Source organism: Melozone crissalis, unplaced genomic scaffold (genome assembly GCF_028551555.1).
Source record: "Melozone crissalis strain CALT ecotype California unplaced genomic scaffold, PUWL_Pcris_2 ptg000042l_1, whole genome shotgun sequence".
Lineage (NCBI taxonomy): Eukaryota > Metazoa > Chordata > Aves > Passeriformes > Passerellidae > Melozone > Melozone crissalis.
In genome coordinates, this window is record NW_026535820.1 from 17,843,756 (window position 1) to 17,869,308 (window position 25,553).

The following is a 25,553-nucleotide window of genomic DNA, read 5'->3' on the forward strand; positions in this document are numbered from 1 at the left end:
TATGTCACCTGCCGTTGGGCGGCCGATGGCGGCAGCACCGCCGCGGAGGAGCCGGGCTCAGGACTGCGTCCCCTGCGGCCCCGGCCCCTGAGAACCGGCCCCAGGCCCCGGTGGCCGCGGCGGGGGCGGTCCCGGGGCGGCGCTGCAGCGCGGAGCGGGCCGCGGGCAGCGGCGGCGGGAGGCGGGCGCCAGCTCCTCCTTCTCCCGCTCCTCCTCCTCCTCCCTCGGCGCCGGGGTGGGCTCGCCCGCGGCAGCCGGGGTGTGGTGTCCTGCCGTGCCGTCCCCGTGTGCGATGGACTGGCAGGTGCTGACCAGGGAGCTCTCCCTCTACCTGGAGAGCCAGGTCCGCGTGGGCTTCTTCGGCTCCGGCGTGGGCTTGTCCCTGGTACTGGGTTTCGGTGTCGCCTACGCCTGCTACTACCTCAACAGCATCGCCAAGGTGAGCGGGAGGGCGGCGGGGCGGGCGGGCTCCGCAGGTGTCCCGCCGATGGGGACAGCCCCGAAGGTCACCGCGACCCACCGCCCGCAGGCGAGGGGATCGCGCCTGAAATGGCTGGGGGAGAGAGCAGGGCTCTGCGGCCGCACTGTCCTCCTCAAATCCTCGTCCGTCCCCTGGAGGTGCCGGCCCGGGGTCCCGGCCGGCCGAAACCCCACTCGAAGCCCACACGGGCCCGGCAGCGCAGCCTCCCCGGCCGCCGGGGCTGCGTCTTCCGCGGGGGCCGCCGGTAACCCCCGGAGGCCGCCGGCCTGCGGTGAGGGAGGGCTCCCCTGGTCCTGCTCCGTCTGGCAGGGGAAGGGGCTCCGGTCTCGGCAGTCCCCAAAATGCATTTGTACCAGTTGGAGAGCTTGGCCGGGTGCCATGCTTTGGAAAGGGAGGTTAGGAGACTGCCCTGCACAACACAAACCCGACCTACTTGGTTCACTAGCAGGGCAAGCGATCAAGTAGTTTTGCTGCCCTTGTGTCCCCGCCGGTACCATCCTAAGTACCTGTGGGGGCACCATGGCAGCGTTCTGGGGGCTGGAGCACTCTTGGGCATCTCCTCATCAGCAGTAGTTTCACAGATGAATTAGGCAATCGCAAATTACTTGGATACAGTGAGCCTGACGAGATCTGAAGTGGCCCCCTGGTGAGAGCGCCTCGTTGAATGCGTAATCAATTGAAAATACGCATATCAAAAGGGTTTTGACCGTCGAGGACCTGAGCGTTGCCACAGTCCTTCAGAGAACCGCTGGGAACATAGCCTTCCTCTTCATAGAGAAGAGAGTACTTGATTTTGGTGAGAGGAGAAAAACGAAGGGAGGATGTGCCATTACAGCTGTTTATGTGGAATGGTTTTTCTCAAAGCAAGTGTTATTGTCCTATTAATGCTTGTATGTTGAGGAGTCATTGTGACAGAGAGGTATAAGAAATATAGTTGGTAAAACATGAGCTGTTTGGAATACAGGGACTTTTCCATGTTAATTGGTAAACAAATGGAAACTGTAAGCAAATTGTCTACATGCAGAGCATTATTAGAGAGGAGGACCCGATGCACTTGTGTACTGTAGAATGAGATGGGAGAAGAAGCATCCTACCAGGTTAAAAAAGGTACTGCGGTCAAAGTGCATGCATGAATTAAATGTCATTTTGTGTGGTCCAAGAAAACATCCTTGGTAAAACCTTTCTTGTTTACTAAGAAACAGCATGATTTTAATATGTCAGTGAAGATACAATGCTGGTAAAATTAGAGATAGATCAGTATGTTATTAGAAATGGGTAAGGAATCCATTATGCTTAATGGGTTTCACTTTTTGCTTGGGCATTTTGGCATTTTGTTTGGTTTTCATTTACTTCTCTCTGTACCATTAAAGGTAAGAGCATTGCAAATGATTATATGAAATAAATTAGTTCACTGAGAGAGGATTTAAATAAGCTTTATTTCTTTGGTTTTTAATTTGTTTTAGAAGAATGTCCATGTCTGACTGTAGTCTCTTTTCCTAGAAACCCCAGCTGGTGGCAAGCAATGACCGTTTCTGCCGCTTTCTCGAGGAATATTGCCCTGTTGTGACAGAAACTTACTATCCCACGATTTGGTGCTGGGAAGGTCGGGTGCAGACACTCCTGCGCCCCTTTATCACATCTAGACCCCAAGTACAGTACAGGAAGTAAGTGCCTTCATTCTGGAAAGTGATTGATTTGATATCCAGCTTTTCTCTTACTGTGTCACACCCACTGTCTTTGCTCAAGTTCGTGCCTGGTTTTTTTTGCTTTATGCCCACCTTTACAACTTTGTCATAGACTTGGAACTACCTTTATCGTGGATTCAATATGAAGTAGGTTTGAAAGGTCAGTGTTCCCAAATGGCCCTATTTTAGTTCAGAGTTTTGTAGCACTGAAATATGGGTGACAATATAGGAACTGATGTGGTTATATGTGCACAGGTTTATACAGTGGATGACGTGTTAAAAGACCTCTGGAGGTCAGCTATTCCAGCTGCCCTGCCTTAGCAGGGTCACCCAGAGCCAGTTGCCCCAGATCACGTCAAAATAGCTTTTGGATTTCCAGAAGGATAGTGACTGCATGATACCCCTGGGCAAATTGTGCCAGTGCTCGGTGGCACACTCTCACATTGAAAATTTATTTCCTGATATTCAGAGGCCACTTCCCATGCTTCAGGTTGGGCCCATTGCCTCTTGTTCTGTCAATGGGCAACACTGAAAGGAGCCTGGCTCCATCCTCTTTGCACCCTCCCTTCAGGTATGTAAACACATTGCTAAGTTCCCCTTGAGCCTTTTCTTCATGCTGAGCAGTCCCAGTTGTCCCAGCCTTTCCTTATAGGAGATTCCGCCAGTTTGTTCATCATCTTTGGGGTCCTTTGTTGGATTATCTCCAGTATGTTCATGTCTGCCTTGGACAGAGTTGGACTCAGTACCCCAGATGTGGCCTCACCAGTGCTCCATAGTGGGGCAGGATCATATCCCTCAATCTGCTGGCTATAGTTCCTCCTAAGCCTCCACAGCCTCCAGACTTTTGGCCATCTTTGCTGCAGAGGCACATTACTGGCTCGTGTTCAACATGGTGTCCACCAGGAGCACCCTCAGGTCCTTTTCTGCCAAGCTGTTTTCCAGATGGGCAGCCTCTCCTGGTACATGGGGTTGTTCCTTCCCAGGCCCAGGACTTTGCACTTCCCCTCACTGAACTTTGTGAAATTCCTGTCAATCCATTTCTGCAGCCTGTAGAGGCCCTTCTGAATGGCAGCACAGTTACTTGACTTATCAAATATTCTGCTGTTGGAATGCCATAATTCTGCAAAGGTCATGCAGTCACTGTATCTGTCCATTAAACCAATACATTGTACCTTAACCGTAGCATGGCCACATTCAGCCTTGTTTTGAATATACAGAACGTCTGGGATTTCCAGAGTAACTTTTACCTGTGGAGTTTTTGTGTTGTGTTCTTTCATGCCTAAGAGGCATGCCTAAAGAGGCAACATTTCCCTCATTCTAAGAGGGGAAAAATCCCTTATATTTATTTTTTGTCCTCAGCTGATCTCTTTCACACAGAAATGAGACTTAGCCTGGCAAATGAGGCATTTGGCACAAGACCTAAGGAGAGGGACTTTTATGCGCCGGAACCTGGATGCAACACAAGTTGTTTCAGCTCCGCTTGCATGGTAGAATAGATTTAGCATTTAGCAGCTTCCCTTAGTTTTAGTAACTAGGAAACATTTCAGTGGTATGGCCATGTCTACTTCTTCTAGTCCTTCTTGTACACTTTTATTTCAAGGGTTTTGAGAAAAGAAACATAGTTCCATGGAGCAGTGCTTGTTTTGCACGATTTTAGATTGTGTTGGCAGTACTAGCAGTGCATCTACTTCCCATTACTGAAAAAGGGCAAAGCTGAGCTAATGAGTCCGACAAGGCTGGTCACCTTTGAAATCTGCAGTAGTCACTACCAAGAATTTCAAAAGAAAAATCAAATGCCAGGTAGGCTTATATTTCAGCACTTTCCACACCAACTCCCTCGAACCGTTCAAATATGAATATATTAGCTTTTATCTACGTTTGGCCATCTCTTCTCTATTTGGATAACTACTTTTCTAAATTATGAAGGTAAAGTAGCACTTCAACTGTTCAAATTTCCAGGAAGTGAGAAGATTTGTATGTTTCTAAAAAAAAGAACAAAACTTTTTTGTCATTGTTTAATGCATACATATGTTCCAGAGATATTACAGTATTTGTTGCATTATTAAGATATATGCTATAAGAGTGCATTCTAGCACAGTTTGTAGTGATACAGGGTGAAAGATGCCATAGTGTGTGTCTGTGTTCTGCATGTTTAAAACATAACCATCCATTATACGTTCTACTTCTTTGGATGAAGAGGGAAAAAAATTGTGATAAATGCTTACAACATTACCCAGTGTGCTATCAAAAGATTCTTAGATGATTCAAAGGAAATCTGCACTACACAAAAATGCCTGTATAAAACTCAAGGCAGTGCCAAAAATCCATTAGTTACAAGCTTCCAGTACATCAGCAGCAATTTATGAAAGGCCATGTCTTCATTTACTGACTTCATTTACTGAACAGGAATTACCCTGCAAATTGACTGTTCTATCTCTTGTCAGCTGTAGGTGTAACTCTTTCTGACTCCAGACATGCCTAGTCAGATGGCACTTTGAGTATTACAACATAATGAAAAATGCAGAATTCATACCTCTTAATCTGTAAACTGCAAGTACTCTTAATAGCATGTATGTATTTTTCAATCTGATCAGTGTTGTCTTAAAATGTACCTTTCAGTGAGCTCATTAAAACAGCAGATGGAGGACAGATTTCGTTGGATTGGTTTGATAATAATGACAGCTCATACTATCCCGATGCCAGCACAAGACCCACTGTCCTGTTATTGCCTGGCCTGACAGGAACAAGCAAGGAATCCTACATTCTTCATATGATCCATCAAAGCGAAACACTGGGATATAGGTACTGTTGTTTTTCATTGCTGCTCATTTTGCTGCCTCTGGTAGGATCCAGTATCAGTATGTACATGTATCAGATGCTTTCCTAAGGCAAATGAGATCTGAATACAGTAGTTTATGTAAGAAAGTGTTATTAGTAATAATAATCATAGTGGAATTATATAACAGGCAGTACATTTGGAAGGGCTGTTTTAGTATCTACAGATGTGCCCCAGAGATTGCAGTGAATGCCAGCTAAGTCTGCACAGGGCTTTGCTGCTGCTTCTATAGTTATTATATCATATTAGGTGGTAACCTTTACACTTTCTAGAGAAAGGGTTTGTATTCAGCTCCAAGAAGACTTGTGTGGATGGGTTGCTGGCAGTAGGCCTTGGAGGAGGTCAGCTTCTGAATGCCAAAATTGCTTGATTCAGCAGCCTTAAATTCCTGGGTGCAGAAAGGAGAGCTGGCCTACTGTTACTGATGGCTTTTGAGGGGGTCTGTCACCTCTTCATTGTCACTGTGTAATTTAGTTTCATTCTTAAGGATTCTGGTCAGATTTGGGTAAAATAAGTGGATTAGTCGATGAGTAGACTCCTTTATGTAACCATAATGCTGCTGCTGAGCATTAAAATAAGTTGTCATTGTTCCAGGATCTGTATTTGGAATATTAGATTTTGTCTTTGCAGATTGGCTTCTGGTGCTGACTGCAGTAAGTTCTTCAAATATGTATATATTAGCTTTTATCTACATGTTTGGCTATCTCTTCTCTATTTAGATAACTACTTTACTAAATTATGAAAGTATTTAATAGTTCAAAGTACTTTTTAAATCACCTTAAAACTTAGCAGTAAAAAATATCAGAGGAAAACCCTGAAATCAGCAACTTGTTACTATTAATTTTTAAACTGGAAGTTTTATATGCATGTCATCCCCTAAAGGAAGAAGGTAGAATATTATAAAGTGGAGCTTTATGTCAGATTTCAAGAGAATGCTCTAATTTTGTTTTTAAATAGCAACATTTGATAAAAACATAAAAATAAATATTCTTTCATGCCTTTAACCTATCTAAGTATTTATATTATTTAATAAAATTATTTCAGTGAGATGGTAGAAGAGCAATAGAAAAGTAATATTTATTGAGAAAGTATGGATTCTGAAATCATGGTAATACTGCTAGAAGATTCAGAGACTCCCACCAAGAGAGAGAGACCAGAAACTTCTGCTGTACCAGATTAAAAAAAAAAACATTCCCAAGAACCTGCAACTTAGATCCAGCTGTCATTATAATTTTGACTTGGCTCATTTCTTCCAATTTAGTAGAATTATGTAGCTTTGGGGGATGTCTACACACGGATCTCTGACATTCTTTTTTCAGAGCACAGCTTTAGGCTGGGCCCTGCACTGTCAGAGCTCATTGCAGAGTGCAGGCAGGACATGTCTGTACCACCTTCAGCTAAGCCTTGGGGTTCTCACCCTGCAATCTGACCTGGACAAATGACAGAGCTCTGGTAGTCCCACTGACCTCAGCGAACTCCATTTTGGTATAAAGCTTGTTCCACATAGGTCAGCCTCTAGGATCTGTAGGTCTGTAAATATTTATGTGCTGAACTTGTTCATAGATGAGGCTCATTTTCCTTTATGCGCTTTCATTTTTTTGTGTGCTTAAGTTATCTCTTCTGGTGAAATTAACAATGTGCACAATTGAATTTACTGTCTCAATTTTTAGATGCGTGGTTTTTAACAATCGGGGAATTGCTGGCGAGGAGCTTTTGGTAAGGATGACTTCTAAGATAAACATCTCTCACTTATAAGTGGTAATTATGAAATCATTTGTGCCTATTTGTACAGTTGGATTTAAATGAGAGAAACTCAGAGCATGGGTTGAAAATGCAGAGAAGATAATTCAGCCATCTGGTAGATCAATCATGTGCCAATATTAATTTTTTATTTTGAGACCCTAGAGGGTCAGCTGGTCAACACACAATTTTTTCTGAAGATTTCATTTTAGGAAATTATTCAATTAATAATATCTGTAACACTGAAATGAACAATCCTTACATTTTCTTTACAAAAATAGTACAGTATCTAAAATGTGCACAACTCTGCTCAATCATTGCAATTTTCTCCCCTTGATTTAACATACATATCCAGATTTAATCCGCTGTAATTTCTTTCCCAGTTTAAACTATATTTTTGATATGGTTAAAAAGATGTGCCATTAAAATTGATCCATACTACATGTTAGTAAATTAATAAACCAGCTTTACATGGATAGAAGTAGCCTGAAAGTTAAATGCGTTCTTGCATTTTTCTCAGCAATCATGACACAAACTCAGCTACAGAGGACATTTTTTTTGGGGACAGAAACATCATGTTGGCTTAGAAATAACTGGCCATTCCTCAGATGAAAAAACCTTGAAGCTAAACGTTTTTTGCAGCTAGGGACAAGGCATGATGAAATATTGCTGAATAAGCTTTGTTTTTTCATATGCGTTCTGTTGACAATTCTGCAGCTGGAATGAATGTGCATAATACTCAGTATTGTTTAGCATTTTTTTAATCCCCTGGTTTCAAACTTTAAAAAGCTCAGAATGTTTTTCCATAATCAGATAAAGCATTTCAATGCAAATATTGCCATGTTAAGAGTAGTTTTCTGCATACTTTTAGAGATGGATCTACAAAGCAGTTTTGTGACGCACAAAGTCCTTATTGATGAATTTCTGAAACATTTAGAGAAAAGATCCCTTGTTTGGATACATTGTGTGTATTTTACTGTAATCGGATTTACATCTTTAAGCTTTATAAGTTCTTGTGGTGCAGCAAACCAGCTAAAATTATCACATTTTCTGCAAAGAGGTTTCAACACTTTAGTATAAAATCCCTACTTAATGAGTCTGAAGCATAGTTAAGCACCACAGTAGAAGTTAGTTATGTAAGCAGTTCTTTTTCTAGTCACTTTAAAGATAGATTCAAATTTGAAACAAATAATAGTTACTTAAAGAATACTGTACTCATTGATTCTTGAAAGCTATTGTGAATTATTGCTCTGGAATAATCAAATATCATATTGACCACAGCCACTGTGAGCTAAGATGGTATTTTAAAATATCTTCATACAAAGTGTAAATAGCTAAACATTAAACTGTCTGGAATTACTTAAATTTAAAACGGATGCTATATCTTTAGTGTTATAAATTTTAACCAAATACACTTTCACTTAAAATATATTAGATGCTACTTACCAAAAATAATTTATTTTTCCTTGTAAGGTTGACAATTTAATTAAAATAAAACACATTCACACTGTTTATAATTAATAGGATGTTAAACAGTGAGGAGTGATTAATGTGGATGAGAAATGGAAATGCAACATAAATGGAAATTAAAAATGTGTTTAGTTTTAATTATCTAGATTTAGCTTTTCTTTCCATTTCCTCATCTTTGACGTCAACATTTCAATATTCTTGTTAAATGTGTTCTAAGTAATTAGTTTAGTGTTGTTAAAATCACCCACAAATAGCCAGGCAATTTAACTGAAAACAATTTTAAAAAACACCCTTGAAATCCATTGTTCCTTCAGGCAACAGAAAAGTTCCATTCACTTATAGTTATGTATTTTTATATTTAGTGTTAATGTCTCACTGAATTTTGGCAGTTCAGCCAGTACCTTTAGTTAAGTCCAGGTCACTAACATGTTCCTAGCAGCTCTAAAGTTAAAAACATTATTTCTCTGTAGATGAGGTCTGGACAACACCATTAGAAAAAACCTCATGTCACTGATTCTTATGGTGCCTAAATGGACTTGTCTCCCTCAAACTGCCCCAGATAGTCCCTCAGGTTGGACTGTTCCTGGTGTCTGTGCAGGGGAAGCCCAAAAGTTGTGCTTCTCCTTCAATAGCAGGGAAGTGGTTAACTAAATCTTACCCAAGGGGTTACCCGACCTGATGCCAGCAGAAGTCATTCCAAGTCTCAGTTCAGGATTTAAAGAGACACTAATGATGGATAAAGAACAGATAATATATGTTTCATTGCTTTAGTTAATTGAATAATTTGCTAAATTAAGTAAACCACACTGGAGAATTTATTGACCTGTTTATTTGGTTGTGTTGTACATAAAATCTAAATATGGGTTAGTTTTCAAATGCTGGCTGACAGAACTTGAAATCTAATGCTCTCTTTTGCATTTGAATGTGGGTGAATATAGTAAAATTGTTGTTATAATTTCATTTTCTGTAAACTACAGCCTTTATAATTTCTATTTCCTTGGGGTATTTTAAAAATATCAGTGTCTATCTAGTTCTGATCTAGTTCTGTCTAGTTTAGCACGTTGTTCTCTCTTCAGATTTTGTCTGATGACCTGGAGGTTGCAGATACTGAAGATACCTGTCACTGCTTTTACTTTGTAATGATAACAAGTATAACTCCTTCCTTCACCTTCTCGTGAAACGTTCTGGATTTCTATTTGCCATTTAGTGAAGCTTCACAATAAATGCTAAATTTATCTTCTTATATAATGATCCACTGTTCAGTTTGCTTTGTCCTTAAAGGATAATACAAAAGCTTATGATGGCATTTTTTTCCCTCTTGACTCCTTACAGACACCAAGGACTTACTGTGCAGCTAACACAGAGGACTTAGAGACTGTTATTCATCATGTGCACAGCTTGCACCCCTCAGCTCCACTTATGGCAGCAGGTGTTTCTATGGGAGGGTAAGGTTGTGTAACACAAGCCTCAGCTTAACTGTGATCATAAGACTGGTGTAGCCTGATTGTAAATTATTACTCTGGAATACTTGCATTGCTTATTGACCTGCAAGCAAGTTGGGTTTCTCTCCAACAGTTAATACGCAGAAGACTTTGAGAAACTTTGTATCATTGAGGCTTTGCCTATGTGTCAGGGAAGGTTGAAATTGTCTAACATTTAAAAACTGGGGGGAGAGGGGTGGAGAAAGACAGGAAACAATGACAGGCAGATTGACAGCCAAACAGGCAATACAGTCTTCGGAAACTAGGGAGGCTGTCTTCAGAACAGAGGGATATAAAATAGGATCTTGAGCTAATACACCATGTTTCATAGCAACCTCTGGCAATAAGATTTTTCTTCACTCTGTATTCTGCAGTGTGTGGGTAGGTTAGGCTGGAAGAGGTGTGGATATCTGCTCTGTCTGGCTCAGAAGCAAGAAGCAGTATTGTTGTTCAAACTGATATGGATTGGTAGAGCATGTGGTGTTAAGACTTGCTGTGTCCTGGCTTCTCTCCAGAAAGCACAGTGAGAACAATGATAGCACAGTTTCTTAGGAAAAAAACCAGTGCTAGAAGCTAGCAGAAATATTCCAGCAGCCTCTTTAACAAAAATCGTAGCAGAGGAGACTTTTCCTTAGGAATACTGCAGACACAGTGGTAACTTCCTGAGACTTCCCTTTTCTCTGATAAATTTTGTGGGAGATGGGCAGATACAGCCAACATACATTGATATTAATATAGATTACTATATATTGACATTAATCTATCAATGACTTGTAGGAGCTTTGAGATAAATACATATTTGTTCAAGACTGGTATTTTTTGCTTTTTCATAAATCTTTAGTCACTAGGTTCCCTGTTCTGTTGAACAGTGGTTCCAGGAGGGAAAAAGGCTAGTCAGCCTAACTTCAGTTCTGAAGGATCCTCTGGGAGCCATTTCCAGGCATATGGGGAATAATGGTGACTGTTTTCATCAAGGACAAAACATGGCCAGGTGATCTGATCGCATTCTATGAGGAGATGACTGGCTTCACTGATGAGAGGAAAGAAGACAATGTTGTTTGTTCTGAGGATGTTGTTTGTTCTGAGTCATCTTTTGTACCAAAAGACTTACAGAAGCTGTTCTTGCTGCAGAAACCTTTCCCTTGTTGTCTTCCACATCCCTTGCTTGTTTCAGCTCCAGCTGAACTTCATTTTTCCTAACTGCATCCCTGCATGCTTGGGCAATGACTGTTTTCCCAGGTCGATGACCTGTCTTCCACCTTAAGGATACTTCCTCCTTGAAATTGGTCAGAAGGGTTTTTTTCCTCCTTGTGGTCTTCTGCTACTCTTGCTCAACTTCTTGCACATCAGAATGTATCACACTTCTGCTTTATGTTTGGTTATCCTTAAAGTTCCCTTTGCTCATCAGGGCCATCTAATGCAAGATCTTGCCAACCAGATCCCTGGGTAAATGAAAGCCAACTCTCTCCAGTATTATAATTCTGCTGCTTACTTTACCCACTTACTTCTCATCTTAAAAATCCACTATCAAATAATCTCAGTGGCCAAGACTGTTCTCTACCTGACCAGTTCTTCCTTTCATATGAATAGCAGATCCAAAGAATATTTTTCCTATTTAGATCCTTGATTATATATAAAAATATTGTCTTCAACACTCTCCAGAAATCTGGCCTGCTTGTGCCTTGCTGTGGCAGTTGATGCTGGGATAGCTACAATTCCCTGTGCCTGGCAATTATGAAGGGCTGAAAGTGTGGTAGAAGCTGGCGGTTCTGAGACTGGTACAATAGGCCACATCAGCCCTTAGTGTCATTTCTGTCCTTAGCTTATCCAAAATACTGGCAAAGTCTGTTACAATGGCACAGGGAATCTGTGTTGTGTACCTGGTTTATATGTAACCAGCATCACTGGGCAATTTTAGGCAAGGTGTTCCATCTCCCCCCTCCAATATGTTTTTAAAATCCTGAACCAAAACCAGAAAGCATATGCTTAATTGTACAGAACACTGGAATAGTCTATAATCATCTACATGAGAACTGTTTCCTTGCTTCAAAATTAATTGGAGCATTGCACATTTAAAATTAAGCAGGAGCAAAGATCTCAACAGGGATGTACTGCAAAAATCATCTACTTGTCTTAAGCTTACAGGAATTTTTTATCATCTATTGCTTTTCAGAATTTTCTGAATAGTCAGATAATCTATATAAGACAGATTTGCCCCAGTTAAGAATTAAAATAGATGCTCACTTCACAGACATATATAAATGTAAATGAAAGACCACCCGTTCTACTATCTTCTGTAGGTATTATTGTGGAAAAGGACTTCATTTTGTAACATAAAGATTCCTATGCCTTCTCTCTACCACATATTCTCTGTGAATTCTGGTAGGGAAGTGCTGCTTCTGCTACTGCAACTTTTTTGGTTGGTTTACTGGACTGCCATCCTATGATGTGGGAGGTAGTGCAGAGGGATAAAGTCTCTGTGATGGAAGACTGGTTCATCATGTCTTTGCTAAAGGTTGCTGTCTCTGGAAGTACAGTAGAGCCAAGGTACAGAGTGTGGCAATCCAGGGAGATATCTTAATGTTACTAATCAACTGCAGTTGTTTGTGTTGAAGATCTGGAATTAAAATGCTTGTTGGAAACTTTATGGTCTCAGGCAATAAAGTAAGACTTAGAGCTTTTCCTCCAGTATTTTTGTTTTACTCTCTTTGTGCTGTTTTATTTTTTCTACACTTGAAGGGTAGATACTTGTGAACTCCCCCCATTTTCAACTCAAGTGAACATTAGCAGTAGAGACTGTAAGTTGCAACTGGTCAGAAAGACAAGACCTGAGCCATTTATTTGGGTCATGATTTTGTTTATCCAGTTTTTTTCATTAGCCAAGACTTCACATATTTTGTGTTAAAGAAGAGCTATGTTCTTTCTTATGTGTGAGGTGAGGGAATGGCACTACCTTAATCTCAGAAGACTTCTTCATAGTGAGGCAGGTGTGCCAGGGCCAGCTTGCATTTGTCATCAGGTTTATCACATCAGGGAGACCAGGAGCTTGTAAGATGATAAAACTTACTAACACTTGGGAATACTTGTTCCATGAGTTAGAATCATTTGACTTTTCCCTCCCTTTAGTGATTTAAGTAAGACTAGTAACTACATTTCTATTTCTAAATGCACTCCTACTCACACCCTCCCCTGTTCCTCTCTGATAGTGGAGAAAGTAAACTTCATGAGTCATATGTTGATTAGGTGACTGCCTTCTAGGTGTACTAGGCACAACTGTAGGACTCATACAAGAAACTACAGAAAAACAGACAAAAACATGGCTGTCACATTTACTCTAAATTGAAGCAAACAGTTTGATAGTATGTATGTTTCTGTTTTTCATTTGTAGCATGCTTCTTTTAAATTACCTGGGAAAAACTGGCAGAGACACTCCTTTAATGGCAGCTGCAATTTTCTCTGCGGGTTGGAATGTTTTTGAATCTATAGAGTCTCTGGAGAAGCCACTAAACTGGCTTCTTTTCAACTATTACTTGACCACTTGTCTACAATCCTCTATCAGCAGGTGAGTTGCCTTCTGAACTATTTAGCAAGGTGGAAGGATTTTAACATGAGATGGAAAGGAGGTAAAAAAAATTGGCAAAATTAATGCTGTAAGAATTCTAGTTTGTGCATTATTTGGTAAGTTTTGAAATCAAAAGTTCTTTTCAAGAAAGTTTGTCATCAATGTGACTGAATTTATATGCTGCTCAAGGGACTCACAACAAGCCCAATTTACTTCTGTATCCATAGATGAAGTAAATGGATTTTTAAAATTTTTAGACTTGTACATATTCACTTTGAGTAGATTTGCATATATAATAATTTTTTAAGTTGGTATTGGCTGCAAAAGCACAGAAAGACCTAGTTCATCATTGGCTTTATAAAACCAGGGTGTATTTTGTATTCCCAAATATTAAGTTCTCTTATCTTTGGCATCTTTCTCGTGGCTTATGCAGATTTTTACTATGTTGCTGGATGTACCTACATATGGATGAAGAATTATTCTGGTCTTGGATTCCACATTATTCATATGATAGAAAATTAAAAACAAGCAAGTTACACAGTTACTTCTGTAAATGTATCTGTAAAGCAGAGAACTTCTACATTTGTTTATATAACAAAAATACAAGCCCTCAAATTTTTACATTCTTCTTTTTAGGCATCGACAAATGTTGGAGAAATTATTTGATATGGATCTTGTGATGAAGGTATGTGAAATTGTTACTTCTGCTTGAGCTGGATGCTGTTTTCCAAATGCTGACATAGTTCCCTATTTGAATTCTGTACTTCAGGCTAGAACTATTAGAGAATTTGATAAGCAGTTCACTTCAGTCATGTTTGGCTACCGTTCAATTGATGATTACTATGAAGATGCTAGCCCATGTCGCAAGCTGAAGTCAGTAGGAATTCCAGTGTTATGTCTAAACTCTGTGGATGATGTTTTCTCACCAGGTCATGGTAAGTTTAGGCTTTTTAAAATATATTTATCTGTATATGCAGTCATTAAGACAAAGCACATAGGTTTGAGAATAAACTCAGACCTATGTGTAGAAGTGTATTTAAATGTTACTTGCATGTAGGATCAAAACTTCCATGGAGGGCTCAGTCTTGCACATATAAAACAGATGATGATGGAGAGACTTGATTAGTACAGAAGTATATGGGATGGCCTCATTAGTCATTAGTGAAGTTTTTACAGTCAAAAGAAAGAAAGAGGCACATTTAGGATGTGAGTTTTCTCACTGTAAGAAAGATACCAGATGTAGTGCCCTCTCAGAAGCGCCTGTTTCTGTTACCAAGTAGGAGGAGAACCCATAAAAAAGGAACTTGGATTCTGATGTCATTCTGTCTGGATGTAGACATTCAGAATTCAAACTGTAAACAAGTGGGTTTTTTTAATTACCATTCTTTGAGTTCCCTACAAAGAATGTGTGGGAGTTTCTTATGTTTGAGATGATGTGAAATCCTCATCTGTTGATCTCAGAGTTGCCTCCCATGCCTGTAAATTAAAAGTAAAAAAAAAAACCAGCTAAATTAGATTAGTTACATTTAATCTTGTAGGCCAAAATCTAGGGTAAGGAAAAAGATGCACACAAGGTGAGCTCCTAGATGGAGGCAGGTTGAAATGAACAAAAACCATCAATATCAGCTAAGCAACAGGCTGAAAACTCCATTTTCCATTTTCTTTCTGTTTCATGGCAAACATGTGGTCATTATGAACATTTTTCTTTTCCTCTGAAAATCAAAACCCTGTTGCTAACTACTCTGAAAATATATGCTTGTTCCTGTGGTCTGTGTATTGGTTATAGCTTCTGAGAAGAGAAGGAGAACAAAAGCTAATGTAGGAGAAAACCACTAAAATGAACAGCTGTTTGAGGCAACAGTCTTCAGCAATGAGCACCTGACACCTTTAAAATGTAGTTTGTACAGCTGATTTATTTCAGGGAAGTTTTCTTCTGCCACCACAAGTGGAGTGAGATTGTTGCAGAATGAGTCATGAAACCAAAGTGAGCAGGCAAACAGATCAGAACAACAAGCAGAAATTAAAGAACTGGAAGAGACTCTTTGTGTGTACTGTTTATCTGTGTGCAGATGTACAACGCATGCAAAAACATGCACACATGTTACTATTTATGGTTTGAAGACCGGTTAGAAACAAATGTTAGAGACATGAAAAGGGCTGCTCCAGTAGATTGCACTAGAAAAAGTCTGATTTTTTCTTCTCTAGAACAAAAAGCATCCATGCTTTGCATGAACAATGTAAAGAGGTGACAGACACCTAGTATGAGGGGAAAAAATGGTGACTCTAGATTAACCAAACTACCTATCCTTTACATTGGCCAAAACAGAGGCTTAAAAAAAAGTAAGGTCTGGGTAAACATAGCAGTATTAAAGTGGAATACTGTATGTGACTTAAAAAAATTGCAGTTCAAAGGCTTTCTGAAACAGAGTTATTCCCTTTGTATTTATTTTCTCTGTGGAATTTCTTTTCCTTGAAATCAGACAGTTGCTTGTTCTCTCATAAGCTTATAATGGCCTGAAAATGAGAATGGATGGGCTGTGACCCTAAAATCTATGTCCAAATATAAAATCTGGCTAGTGATTCTGAAGATAATTTTTATAGGTCTTAGGACTCTGGACATGACTTTCCCCATAGCACTGCAGGGAGTTCATCTGCTGTGCCTTGTTTCTTTCACAGAGTATCTGAGAGAGGGAGCAATGGCTTCACCACTTTGTTTAGCATTAGCTTAGTTTGTGGTTTCTGCCTGAAGTTAAGTAATAACTGTGGCAGGGTTTACCTAGTTGGCATAATGACAGCAGCAGTAAACCAGTCACTGTGCCTCAATTCCTGAAAAAATTTGTTAACCTTTCCCAGCTCATTATGACTGGGACAGGGACATTTGTTGCCTAGATAAAAAACAGTGCAGATACTCCATCCCCTTTTTATCTCCAGCTCTCAAGAGCCAGCTATTGATCTGGCCCTATGACATTCAATCTGAACACCAGAAAACACTTTTTTACTGTGAGAGTGGTCAAATGCTGGCATAGTTTGTGTGGTCTCCATCTATTGAGATACTCACAACCTTATGGGACACAGCCCTAGAAAAGCTGCTGTTGGTAACCCTGCTTGAGCAGGGGGTTAGACTAGACGATCTCAAGAGGTCTCTTACAGCCTCAGCAGTTCTGTGATGTGTAGTTTGAGTTCTCAAAGATTGAGTCCCCTTAGAGTACAGCTGTAGTAAATCTCTCAATCCTTGAAGCTCTTTTGTTAAACTAACAAGTCTTGGTGAACAGTGGTATGGTTGTTTGTGTAAAATTAGGTATCTAAACTATTGTGAGGATACCTTAGAAGTCTTGAAGTGTAGAGGGGGGTGAGGTAGAATGCCAATACTTCTGAAACAAGAAGTGATAAGAGTCTATTGTAATGACTGTCCATCTTCTCTTAAAACTGACGGTAACCAGCCTTTCTCCATGAAGATATTTGGGTGGTTAGGCATTCATTTATTCCTTGTCCAGAGAGTTAATGCTCTTAGCTGTAAACCCTTGTACTTGTGGAGGCAAGTTTACCTCAGAAAGGCCACCAGGACGGTGCTGATTTCCTGCTAATAGCATGACTCTGTTGTTTCTGTCTGTCCTTGGCTCCCTTTTCGTTTGTGCTGTGTACCCTCAGTAGGAGTCGTTGTGCTGGCAGGAGACACAGAGCACCCCAGTTAGCAGCCTGGGATTTATGTCTGCTACCATTAGTTAATGGAGTTTGTTGATCTTGACATCTTCTGTGAGCTGTTTTAAGTTAGCAAACATAAAGGGTTGGTGTTACTCTTGGAGGTGACTTTATTCTGGCAACTGGCATTTTTTTTCTAACTTAAAAACTTCTATGTGGGGACACACAGAAGCCTGTGGCAACCAAAGGCAGTTTCCACTCACAACTGTATCATGGATTCAAAGCCACAAAATTCATACTCATCCAAACCCCAGCCTTTTGTTACCTTTGGGGACTGGTTATTTCATGCCTCATTTCTCCCAGTAATACTTACCAGCTTTTAAGCTACCTTCCAGTTCTCTTGTAGATAGCTGTAATTTCCAAGAGCTGGGAAACTGGCCTAGAAAACTCACCAGGGAGAAAGCTGTGCCAGAATTCTTTTGTATTTAAATAGTTTCCATAAAGCTAGGCACATCTATCTTCCAGTAACAGAGCTTGAGGGATACTAACCTAAGTCTGCTTTGTCACTACATATTGTGGACCTAAAGAGACACTTCCCTTAAAAAGTGCAGATGCTGCCTCAGTTGCTTGTTACTACCTGATCATTTCTTCTCATGTGCTTTTTGGTACACTTTGTACTTCCCAGCAGTTATTTTTAAATATATTGTGAAAATGTGCCATTTGACCTCAATCCAGTATTATGAAGAAGCAATCAATTTGCAGTCCTTCCTAAATGTTGCTGTTTAAAGTTCACAGAGCTTGGCAGCTGATGTATCTGTAGTTTAATTCTGGAATGCAATTCTCATATTGCATAATACTGACTAATGAAAACAAATGCTTTCTTCATTGCATGACACTTCTCTCACCATAACATTTAAACAAACCACTGCTTCAGGAAATATGTAATAAAGCCAAGTCAAGCCCTTGTATTTAGTAAATGTGAAAAATAAATCAGGAAGATGGTGTGATAGCATTCATTGTCACTGTCACATATAACTTTTCATCTGAAGTGGCATTTTTCTCTGAAGAGACTTCTTAAGTAGTGTATTAGGCATCTGACTTGAATTTCACTACACTAAGGCTTAGCTAATTGCTGCTGATGAGCATTGTGCCCAAGCTGGAAGCCTGCCCTTGGAGCTAGGTACCATGCCAGCTCCCTCCTGATCCACTGTGACAAATAAGTGCATGTCTGAGCTCAGTTATATATATTTTATTGAACTCTCTGAAGCTTTTGTGTCCCCCTGAATTCACACTTGAATTGTTTCAGGTTTTAGTGTACATCTGTTACGTAAAAAAGCACAGTTGAATGCAGTTGTCAGAAGAGACCAAATGACCAAGAAATGACCAGACAGATAATAATTCACTTAAAAGTTTAAGGAACAGAGAGAAATCAAACAAAAAATGGAATGTCTGACAGCAGTGAATTATGTGTTTTTTCTTTTGTTCTTTAAGAAAATAATAACTTCTGTTTGGCAAAGAATGTACAACAAACTGGTTTTGAATGAAGTAATTCTGCATATAAGTATTCACATTGTGGTTCTGTGATCACAAATCAGGTCTGTGCTTGCTAGATCAAACAGCAGTACAGATTTTGGCCAAAAGAAACTTAAGTACAAGGTTATGTGTGGAGAAAAATGAACAGTGGTATCTTTTGGCATGCAATCCTATCTCCTAGAACACATACATCCAGTGCTCCATTCATCTCCCTTTTACATTGCAAAATTTACTGTGTTGCATTGTGGTTTTATTTACTGGATGGCTACCAGTCCCTAGGAACAGCCTTGAGAAAAGTACCACACCACTGCCAAGCATCATTTGCATTTTGGCACTGAGGAGCAACTCAATTCTCTTCTGAGAACCTCCAGAGCAAGAAACTCTGCTGGGGAGGAGTAACATAGATAAATAGAAGGAATTTCAGGATGGGGAAGATGACATTTCTAAAGACCTGCATGTGGCTTGCACCTTTCCAGGCATGGAAAATAACCAGCATCCTAGTGCAGGACTGGTAGGCTTCCAGGAAAGAGCCACTGTAGCTGTGTGGAGGCAGGCAGCACGTGGCACCCACTACAGTATTGGGAATGAATGACCACCAGCAAACTGATTTGGGAGCTATGATTACACTGGCAACCTCTGAATGACAGACATGCAGAGGTCATGGTGAGATTGGTGGCCTGTAAGGCTTCCCCAGCTGGGCTGGCACAATAGAGGAGACATTTATTATGATCTCCTTTTTATCCCCCAGCAAAGCAATTTCTTATCAAGAAGGGACATTCTCCCTACGTGTTGCCACTAGTCTGCCAAACTGAATGACGCTCATGTTTTTGCCTGTTTAGTGAGTGAAGAGGTATGTTCATGCCAGTTAGCAGCTGATCCTGAATCTCTTACTACTGATGGGGTTTTCATGCCTATCTCTGATACTTGGAGGTCAATCTGTCTCTCCTCACTTATTCCTTCTCATACCCTTGCACAGAAGCCTGTTTATTAGTCCCCTCAGTGACCAGGCAGACAGCTGCAGAACGGGTGTGGGAAGTGTGATTCATTGCCTGAAACAGGCATGGGGTTTGTGTCTGATCCCCAATTCTCTCTTGGGATTCTGTTTAACATGGACCACAGACTACTGGAGTGAAGAAGAGCAGATGGCTTGGTACAGATAAGTGGGGAAATTTCTATGCAATCAGCAGAAGGTGATGTGAATTGCAGCCACTCTCTTTGTACATGGCAATGTGCCCCTCCACAGAATCCAAGAGAGGCAGATCAGAGATTGCTGAGCAGATTAACTCAGGCAAAACTCCAGACAAGCGCGTGCTGAGTCTGAAAATGATGCATGTGTTGGATTGCAAGAAATAACACATTGTTTTCTGCATCTCATGTTCTCAGCATGTGCTATTCCCCAGTCTAGGCTTTTACATCACTGACTTTTTAGTCTGGCCGCAGTATTGCTTTAAAAGGGCCAGATCCTGCATACAGTATTTTCAGTTTTCCAACTGAACAAAAGAAAAGCCAAGGATTTCTTGTAGAAACAGTAAGAAGCACAGTTTCTTTCTCCTAGTAAGGAATCAAAATCACTTAGTAAATGCTGGAATCTACAAACTACTTAGATGCCTGCAATTTTTAAAGGAGGGAAAGAGTGGAAGAAATGGATAGCACTGAGTAGCAAAGAACCTCACATACATGGCAAGAGAGCTCCCATTGCTCTCTGGAGCTCAGTTTGTGCTCCCCCAGGGTATGGTCATGTACCTTATGTTATAGGCAAGGAGCTTGTAACACATCTTCACAACAGACACTAACCCAGCTGTGCAGGCAGTTGGTTTTGCATCCGTGCTGAGGCCCTGAAGTGGAACAGAGCGTGTCGTTCCAGGCACTGCTGGTAGGGACCTCCGAGGCCCAGGCTGCTCCCCTGGCTCCACAGGTCCAGTGCTTCTGCCCTGATCTATTTTAAGTTGCACAGCTGTTCGCCACAGTCATTGCACTCAAGTTCTCCTGTGACTTACTCTGGCTGGGGGTCCTTTTTTGGCTAAGCAAAGGGTTACTCTGCTCCTACTCCAGTTGCTGAAAATGAGGGCAAACTGGCATCTCAAGCACACAGCTATGAGTTTGCCAGCACCCAAATGAAAGTAAGGAGCACATCTATGAAGAAGGCAGAAATAAGCAGAGATAGAGACTATTGAAGTATAATGACCTTTGAGATAGCAAATGTATAAAGGGGTAAAGGAACAGACTCCTAGAAACGGGAATGAGTGGAAGGTGTCTCTGAAGGAAGTGCAGTCAGAAAGGGATGTGAACAACTGAACATGGCCAAAATTGAATCTGATTCAAAAATACTTTAAAGTAAATGAAGAAGTAATATAAATCTTGTGAACAACTTGCTGCTTAGTGTTGTAGTGACAAGGCATTTTTAGTTGAGCAGTATATGACTTAAAAACAGAATTATTTTCTTGTCATAACCTTTTTTAGACAACACAGTGAAACTGCTACTATTCCCTTCTTTGGACACAGCTTTTTTGTTTTCCTGTCGCTTTTTCTGTCAATCTTGAATAACCAAAAATCTGTATGATTTTTATTTTTTTCTGTTTCATAAAGTTTCTTACTTGAAAACTGGAAATTTGAAATGCATTCTTTACTGAAATGTGCTGAGATTTCTGCTCATTCAGATGTCTACTTAGCCTACCTAAAACTCCAGAGGAATTTGCTTAAATAACTTAATTTTTATAGATCAGTGGTGTTTGCAGTCTTCATGTAAATCTCCACTGCTGTGTTAGCCAGTTCAAATGATACCAGGGTGATCCCATCACACCAAGTATCCTTTGTAAAGTCATATGCTTCCTCTGGTGTCAGTCTGTGCTAAGTGACCTCTATTTTCCTTCAAAAAGGGAACTGCCCAGGTGGTGAAATTGATTAAGCCACACATCTATGCAGAGTCAAAATAAGAGGCACTGAAGCCTCCCTCCTACACATTTCCAGATCACTGTATATCTCAGATGTCATTTACTGATGACTTTAGGCTAATTGTAGGCCATTGCCACCTCACTGAAGGCTGACTGTGGCTGCCTCTATTCAGATGTTGGCATTAATATGGGGAGCTAGATTGGGGTGCTAATCAGATCAGGAAAACTAACCCAGCAAACGAAAAATCCTTGTACTATCCAGTCTAATAATCTACATTCTAAAATAATTTCTAGCAGTCACTATTTAGTAGAGAGGCACTAATCTCCTGGGTGGCATGGATCAGCTTTCTGTGTCCTTGTACCGTTGTTTGCCCCTTCTTCTTTCTCTGTTTACCTTGTGTCTTAGATTATGGGCTCCTCAGGGCAAGAACCATCCCCCAGTGTGTTTGCATGGTGTGCTCTAAACATGCAGGTGTAAACATATGGCAGATCAGATATAATGTAATCTTTTATATTAGCTGATAGGATATCCTACAGACTAAATCTTACCCTGACATTAAAGGTTCTGTGTTTGGAGTCTCACACAATTGCAATTGAGGTCCCAGTTCCTCGGCTTTTCTAAAGTTGAATATTGCAATAAGAGTTAAAAATTAAGAGGGCTGATTGTCCTTTTACTTACACTATTTATAGCAAATCCTAAGTATGCATTAACATGGGTGCTGTTCTATCAGTGTGAGTGAAAGACAGATGAAGCTGGAATTTTTACAGCAGCCAGGGAAAAAAAAATCACACAGGTAAGGTGAGTTAATGATGAAGAGAAAAATGTTTTTTAATACAGCTATGGTTCTAAACTCTGATATTTAAGTGAATATTAAGTAATACATTTAAGTGTATATTAATGTTGTGCCTATTTATTCGTACATAATATGAGAAATGTTTAAGAGAAGTTTTTCAATGGCTGGCATTTCATAGAAGGTAAAGGACTTAAAATGTTTTTTCCTCCCTTTTAGCTATACCAGTAGAAACTGCCAAACAAAACGCAAACGTAGCTTTGGTTCTGACTTCATGCGGAGGCCATATCGGTTTTCTGGAAGGAATATGGCCAAGGAAGTGCACTTACATGGACAGAGTCTTCAAGCAGTTTGTGCAAGCTGTGTTTGAGCATGGAAATAAAATCTTTAGCATGTAGCTTTGGACCACTGTAATAGCACCGTGGCACATTCTGACAAGGGCAGTTAAGCTTAGTGCACAAATTTTAACTCCTGTAAGCCAGCAAATGGATAAAGTCTATTACTACATGCAAAAATATTTTTGCCTAAGATTTTGTAGCAAGAAATTAAATATTATGTTGTCACTTTTATATTTATTTTTAATATGCCTTACTAAGAATGACCTTAAATGAAACAGTGTTCTGCGTACATCAAATTGCACTTAACCAAAACTATCAAGTAGAGAGAATATAATTCCTCAGGATTTTAATTTAAATCAGTATGTATTTAGGAGACTTTATTTAGATGGCTTTTATTATTAGAATGGCAATACTCAAAAGAGCTTATATTATCCTGTCACATATAGTACCACTTGGCCCATTCCTTAGAGCACTAAAGGTGAAAATATTAAAATATTACAACAAAAGGAGGGATCAAATAAAAGTACTGATTCTTCAAATAAGTTGAAATTTCAGCATGTTATTCCACAGCATTAGATTGATACCTGCTTTTGCTGTTCTGCCCTGAGAATATTCAGATTTAGGACAGTTTATTGTTTTTTAAACTATGTCAATGCCATACTTGTCTTACATGGTTATTTTTTAAAGAGCTAATTTATAGTGTTTACATATAACCAAAAGATTCCTTTAAAACAGTACTGTAATAACTTATGTAATTAAAAGACATTTTGCATTTCAGAGTTTATGTAAAGCTGGGTGTTGTCACATAAGTAAGTAACACATACTTCGTATAACTGGTAAACTTGGTGATTGAACCTGCTATGTTTATATTACCTTGCAAGAACATTTCAGTTTTAAACAATAAATATTAGAGCATCAAGAAATTATTATATAATCTGCTTTAGATTAAAAAAGAAAAACAAATTCAAACCTTTTGTCTAATATCATTTCTGAAAAGAATGGAACAAACTGTTTAAAGAAAGTTGGGATGGAGAGTCATAGTCGTGCCTCTGGTTTGTTTATTTGGTCATTTGTCACCATGTTGGCAGTAGGTTGCCAAATCACTGGAGCCACTGCAAACCAACTTCTGCCCTGGCAGCTGACAAGTTGTGAGGGTGGCCGAGGCATCGCTGTTCTCCTGAGCCCTGACAGAGTGACAGCCGGTGTGCAGAAAGGACAGCTGGACAGAATGGATTTTGAAACTGTTGGGAAGCCCTAATTTAGGGCATACTGAAATTTAGAACAGGCCCTTAAGCAGCATCTCTGGACCTGCCATCTTTTGCTGATCACTGATTTGGCCTAGCCACGCACAAGAAGTCAGGAAAGATGCCTCTGCATTTTTATTTTTATCTTTTGAGCGGGGTCAGTACAAGAAGAAAATGCAGCTAAAAAAAGCAAGTCAGGTCTTTTGTCTCAAGCAGTACGTGAACACTCCTCTTGCAAGGCATGTTTCCTAGTAACAGCAAAGGAAGAACAAAAATACTTTTTGTCTTTAGAAAAAGAAATTAGGACATGCTATACAAGAGCTGTTTTGTAAGGTAGACTGTTGAATTAAGAAAATTAAAAAGTGTTTCAAGTTTTGACTTTTCAAACAGGCACTTCCCCAAATAACGAACTCTTATTTTTTCTCTAGTAAGAAAAATGAGGAAAGTGACTTGCAAAAGCAAAATGAAATTTTTTGCATGCTACTACAATACAGAAAAATAGCATATTAGTAGGGTGCCTTATTTATTCTTGTATTCATTTCCAGGTTTTATGTTCATGAAAAAAAAGAGCAATAAACAGTGTATTTAGTGTTATATTTGTAAAATTGTTTAGGTACAGTACTGTTCAAATTTCAGCATATAGTATTAATAAAAATAAAACTACTTACATTAAATCACACCTTACCATTTAAATAAAAGTATTATGATTAATGCCAGAATTTCTGTCTCTCTGCACTGTCTTAATTTAGGCCTGATCCCTATACAGATCTCCATGAGACATTTATCTTTAAAGCTGCATCAAGCAAAAATCTGTAAAGCTGGTGTTCCCCCCAACCCCCCTATGTACAGTGTCCTTATATCTCATTAGGGAAAAAGCACAGTGTGCAAGGTGGTAACAATCAAATTTTAATATGGGTATCTTCAAGCTTTCCCAGTCAGATTTTCTGAAACAAAAAATGCAGACACCTCAGATCTTACAGGGTACACACAAGCTAGAAGCAAGTGCCATAAAACATTTTTGCTGTGTAGTAACTTTGTTCCTCACACACAGTTTTTATAAAGTGAGCCAAAGTCCACAGTGTGCCCTCTATTCAAAACAGTGTGAATTGACAGGGTCTTTATTTGGGTTTTCATGTGATCTGAGTATCCAGGCATCAACAGAGATAAGTAATGCTGAAGGTGGGAGAAAGTTGTTAGTTCTCAATGTACTTTTTACTGAAAAGATGGAGTAGAACAAAAATGAAATTCCTGGCCATGAAGGCTGCAGACACCTCTTAAAAAATCTTTTTTCCTAGTTCAGAATTCCAAAGTAGCTGGAGTTGAAGCTGGTGGGGTCCTCTAGAGATTATCTGGTTCCACCCTCCTGACTAAGACAGGACATATCACATATGTGCTCCAGAACATCCACCTCTTCTCATTTATCCCTTGGAGTCAATGCACAGTACAGTTCTTTTTCTCTGTGAGGTCTTCAGTCACCCAAGAGCCATTTGTGGCCTCAGCTGTCTTAGCACCAGATCATAAAAGACCAAGACTTAAAGGTGTAATTTATTATGTGCACTCTTGGCAAAAAAAAACCCAACAAAAATAAAAACAAAAAAACCCCAAAACTTTAAAAACTGAAAATTTCCAATAGGCAAATATGGTTCTTTGGATACAGAGAAACAAATCCATGGTACATATTTCACACCGAACAGAAGAATTAATGCCCTTTTCAGAAACCAAGACACTCAACAGCACCATTGAAAATACCTAGCAGAAAGGGCTGTGGATGACAGTCCACAACTCCACAAGAGCTGGCTTCAAAAAAATGCCAATAAAGCAGCAGTGACTCCAGGCAGGTCAACATGGTCCTGTCAATGTGG

At 39.9% G+C, this 25,553-nt stretch overlaps 1 protein-coding gene across 1 annotated transcript; it reads left to right on the plus strand.

Moving 5' to 3' along the window:
• Positions 1–221: 221 nt before the first annotated feature.
• ABHD3 (abhydrolase domain containing 3, phospholipase) lies at positions 222–24,410 on the plus strand. The gene is made up of 9 exons (XM_054284670.1): positions 222–439; positions 1,982–2,145; positions 4,786–4,968; positions 6,673–6,718; positions 9,545–9,657; positions 13,082–13,255; positions 13,892–13,940; positions 14,025–14,190; positions 22,329–24,410. Exons 1-9 carry the CDS (start codon positions 293–295, stop codon positions 22,505–22,507), a joined length of 1,221 nt encoding a protein of 406 aa, XP_054140645.1. The 5' UTR covers positions 222–292; the 3' UTR covers positions 22,508–24,410.
• The last annotated feature ends 1,143 nt before the right edge of the window (positions 24,411–25,553 follow it).

Excerpts from the sequence above, each read along its gene's own strand:
- ABHD3 (XM_054284670.1), top strand. The coding sequence starts at position 293 with ATGGACTGGCAGGTGCTGACCAGGGAGCTCTCCCTCTACCTGGAGAGC. Across the intron at positions 2,146-4,785 it reads CCCCAAGTACAGTACAGGAA|TGAGCTCATTAAAACAGCAG; the intron begins GTAAGTGCCTTC and ends TGTACCTTTCAG. Across the intron at positions 4,969-6,672 it reads AGCGAAACACTGGGATATAG|ATGCGTGGTTTTTAACAATC; the intron begins GTACTGTTGTTT and ends CTCAATTTTTAG.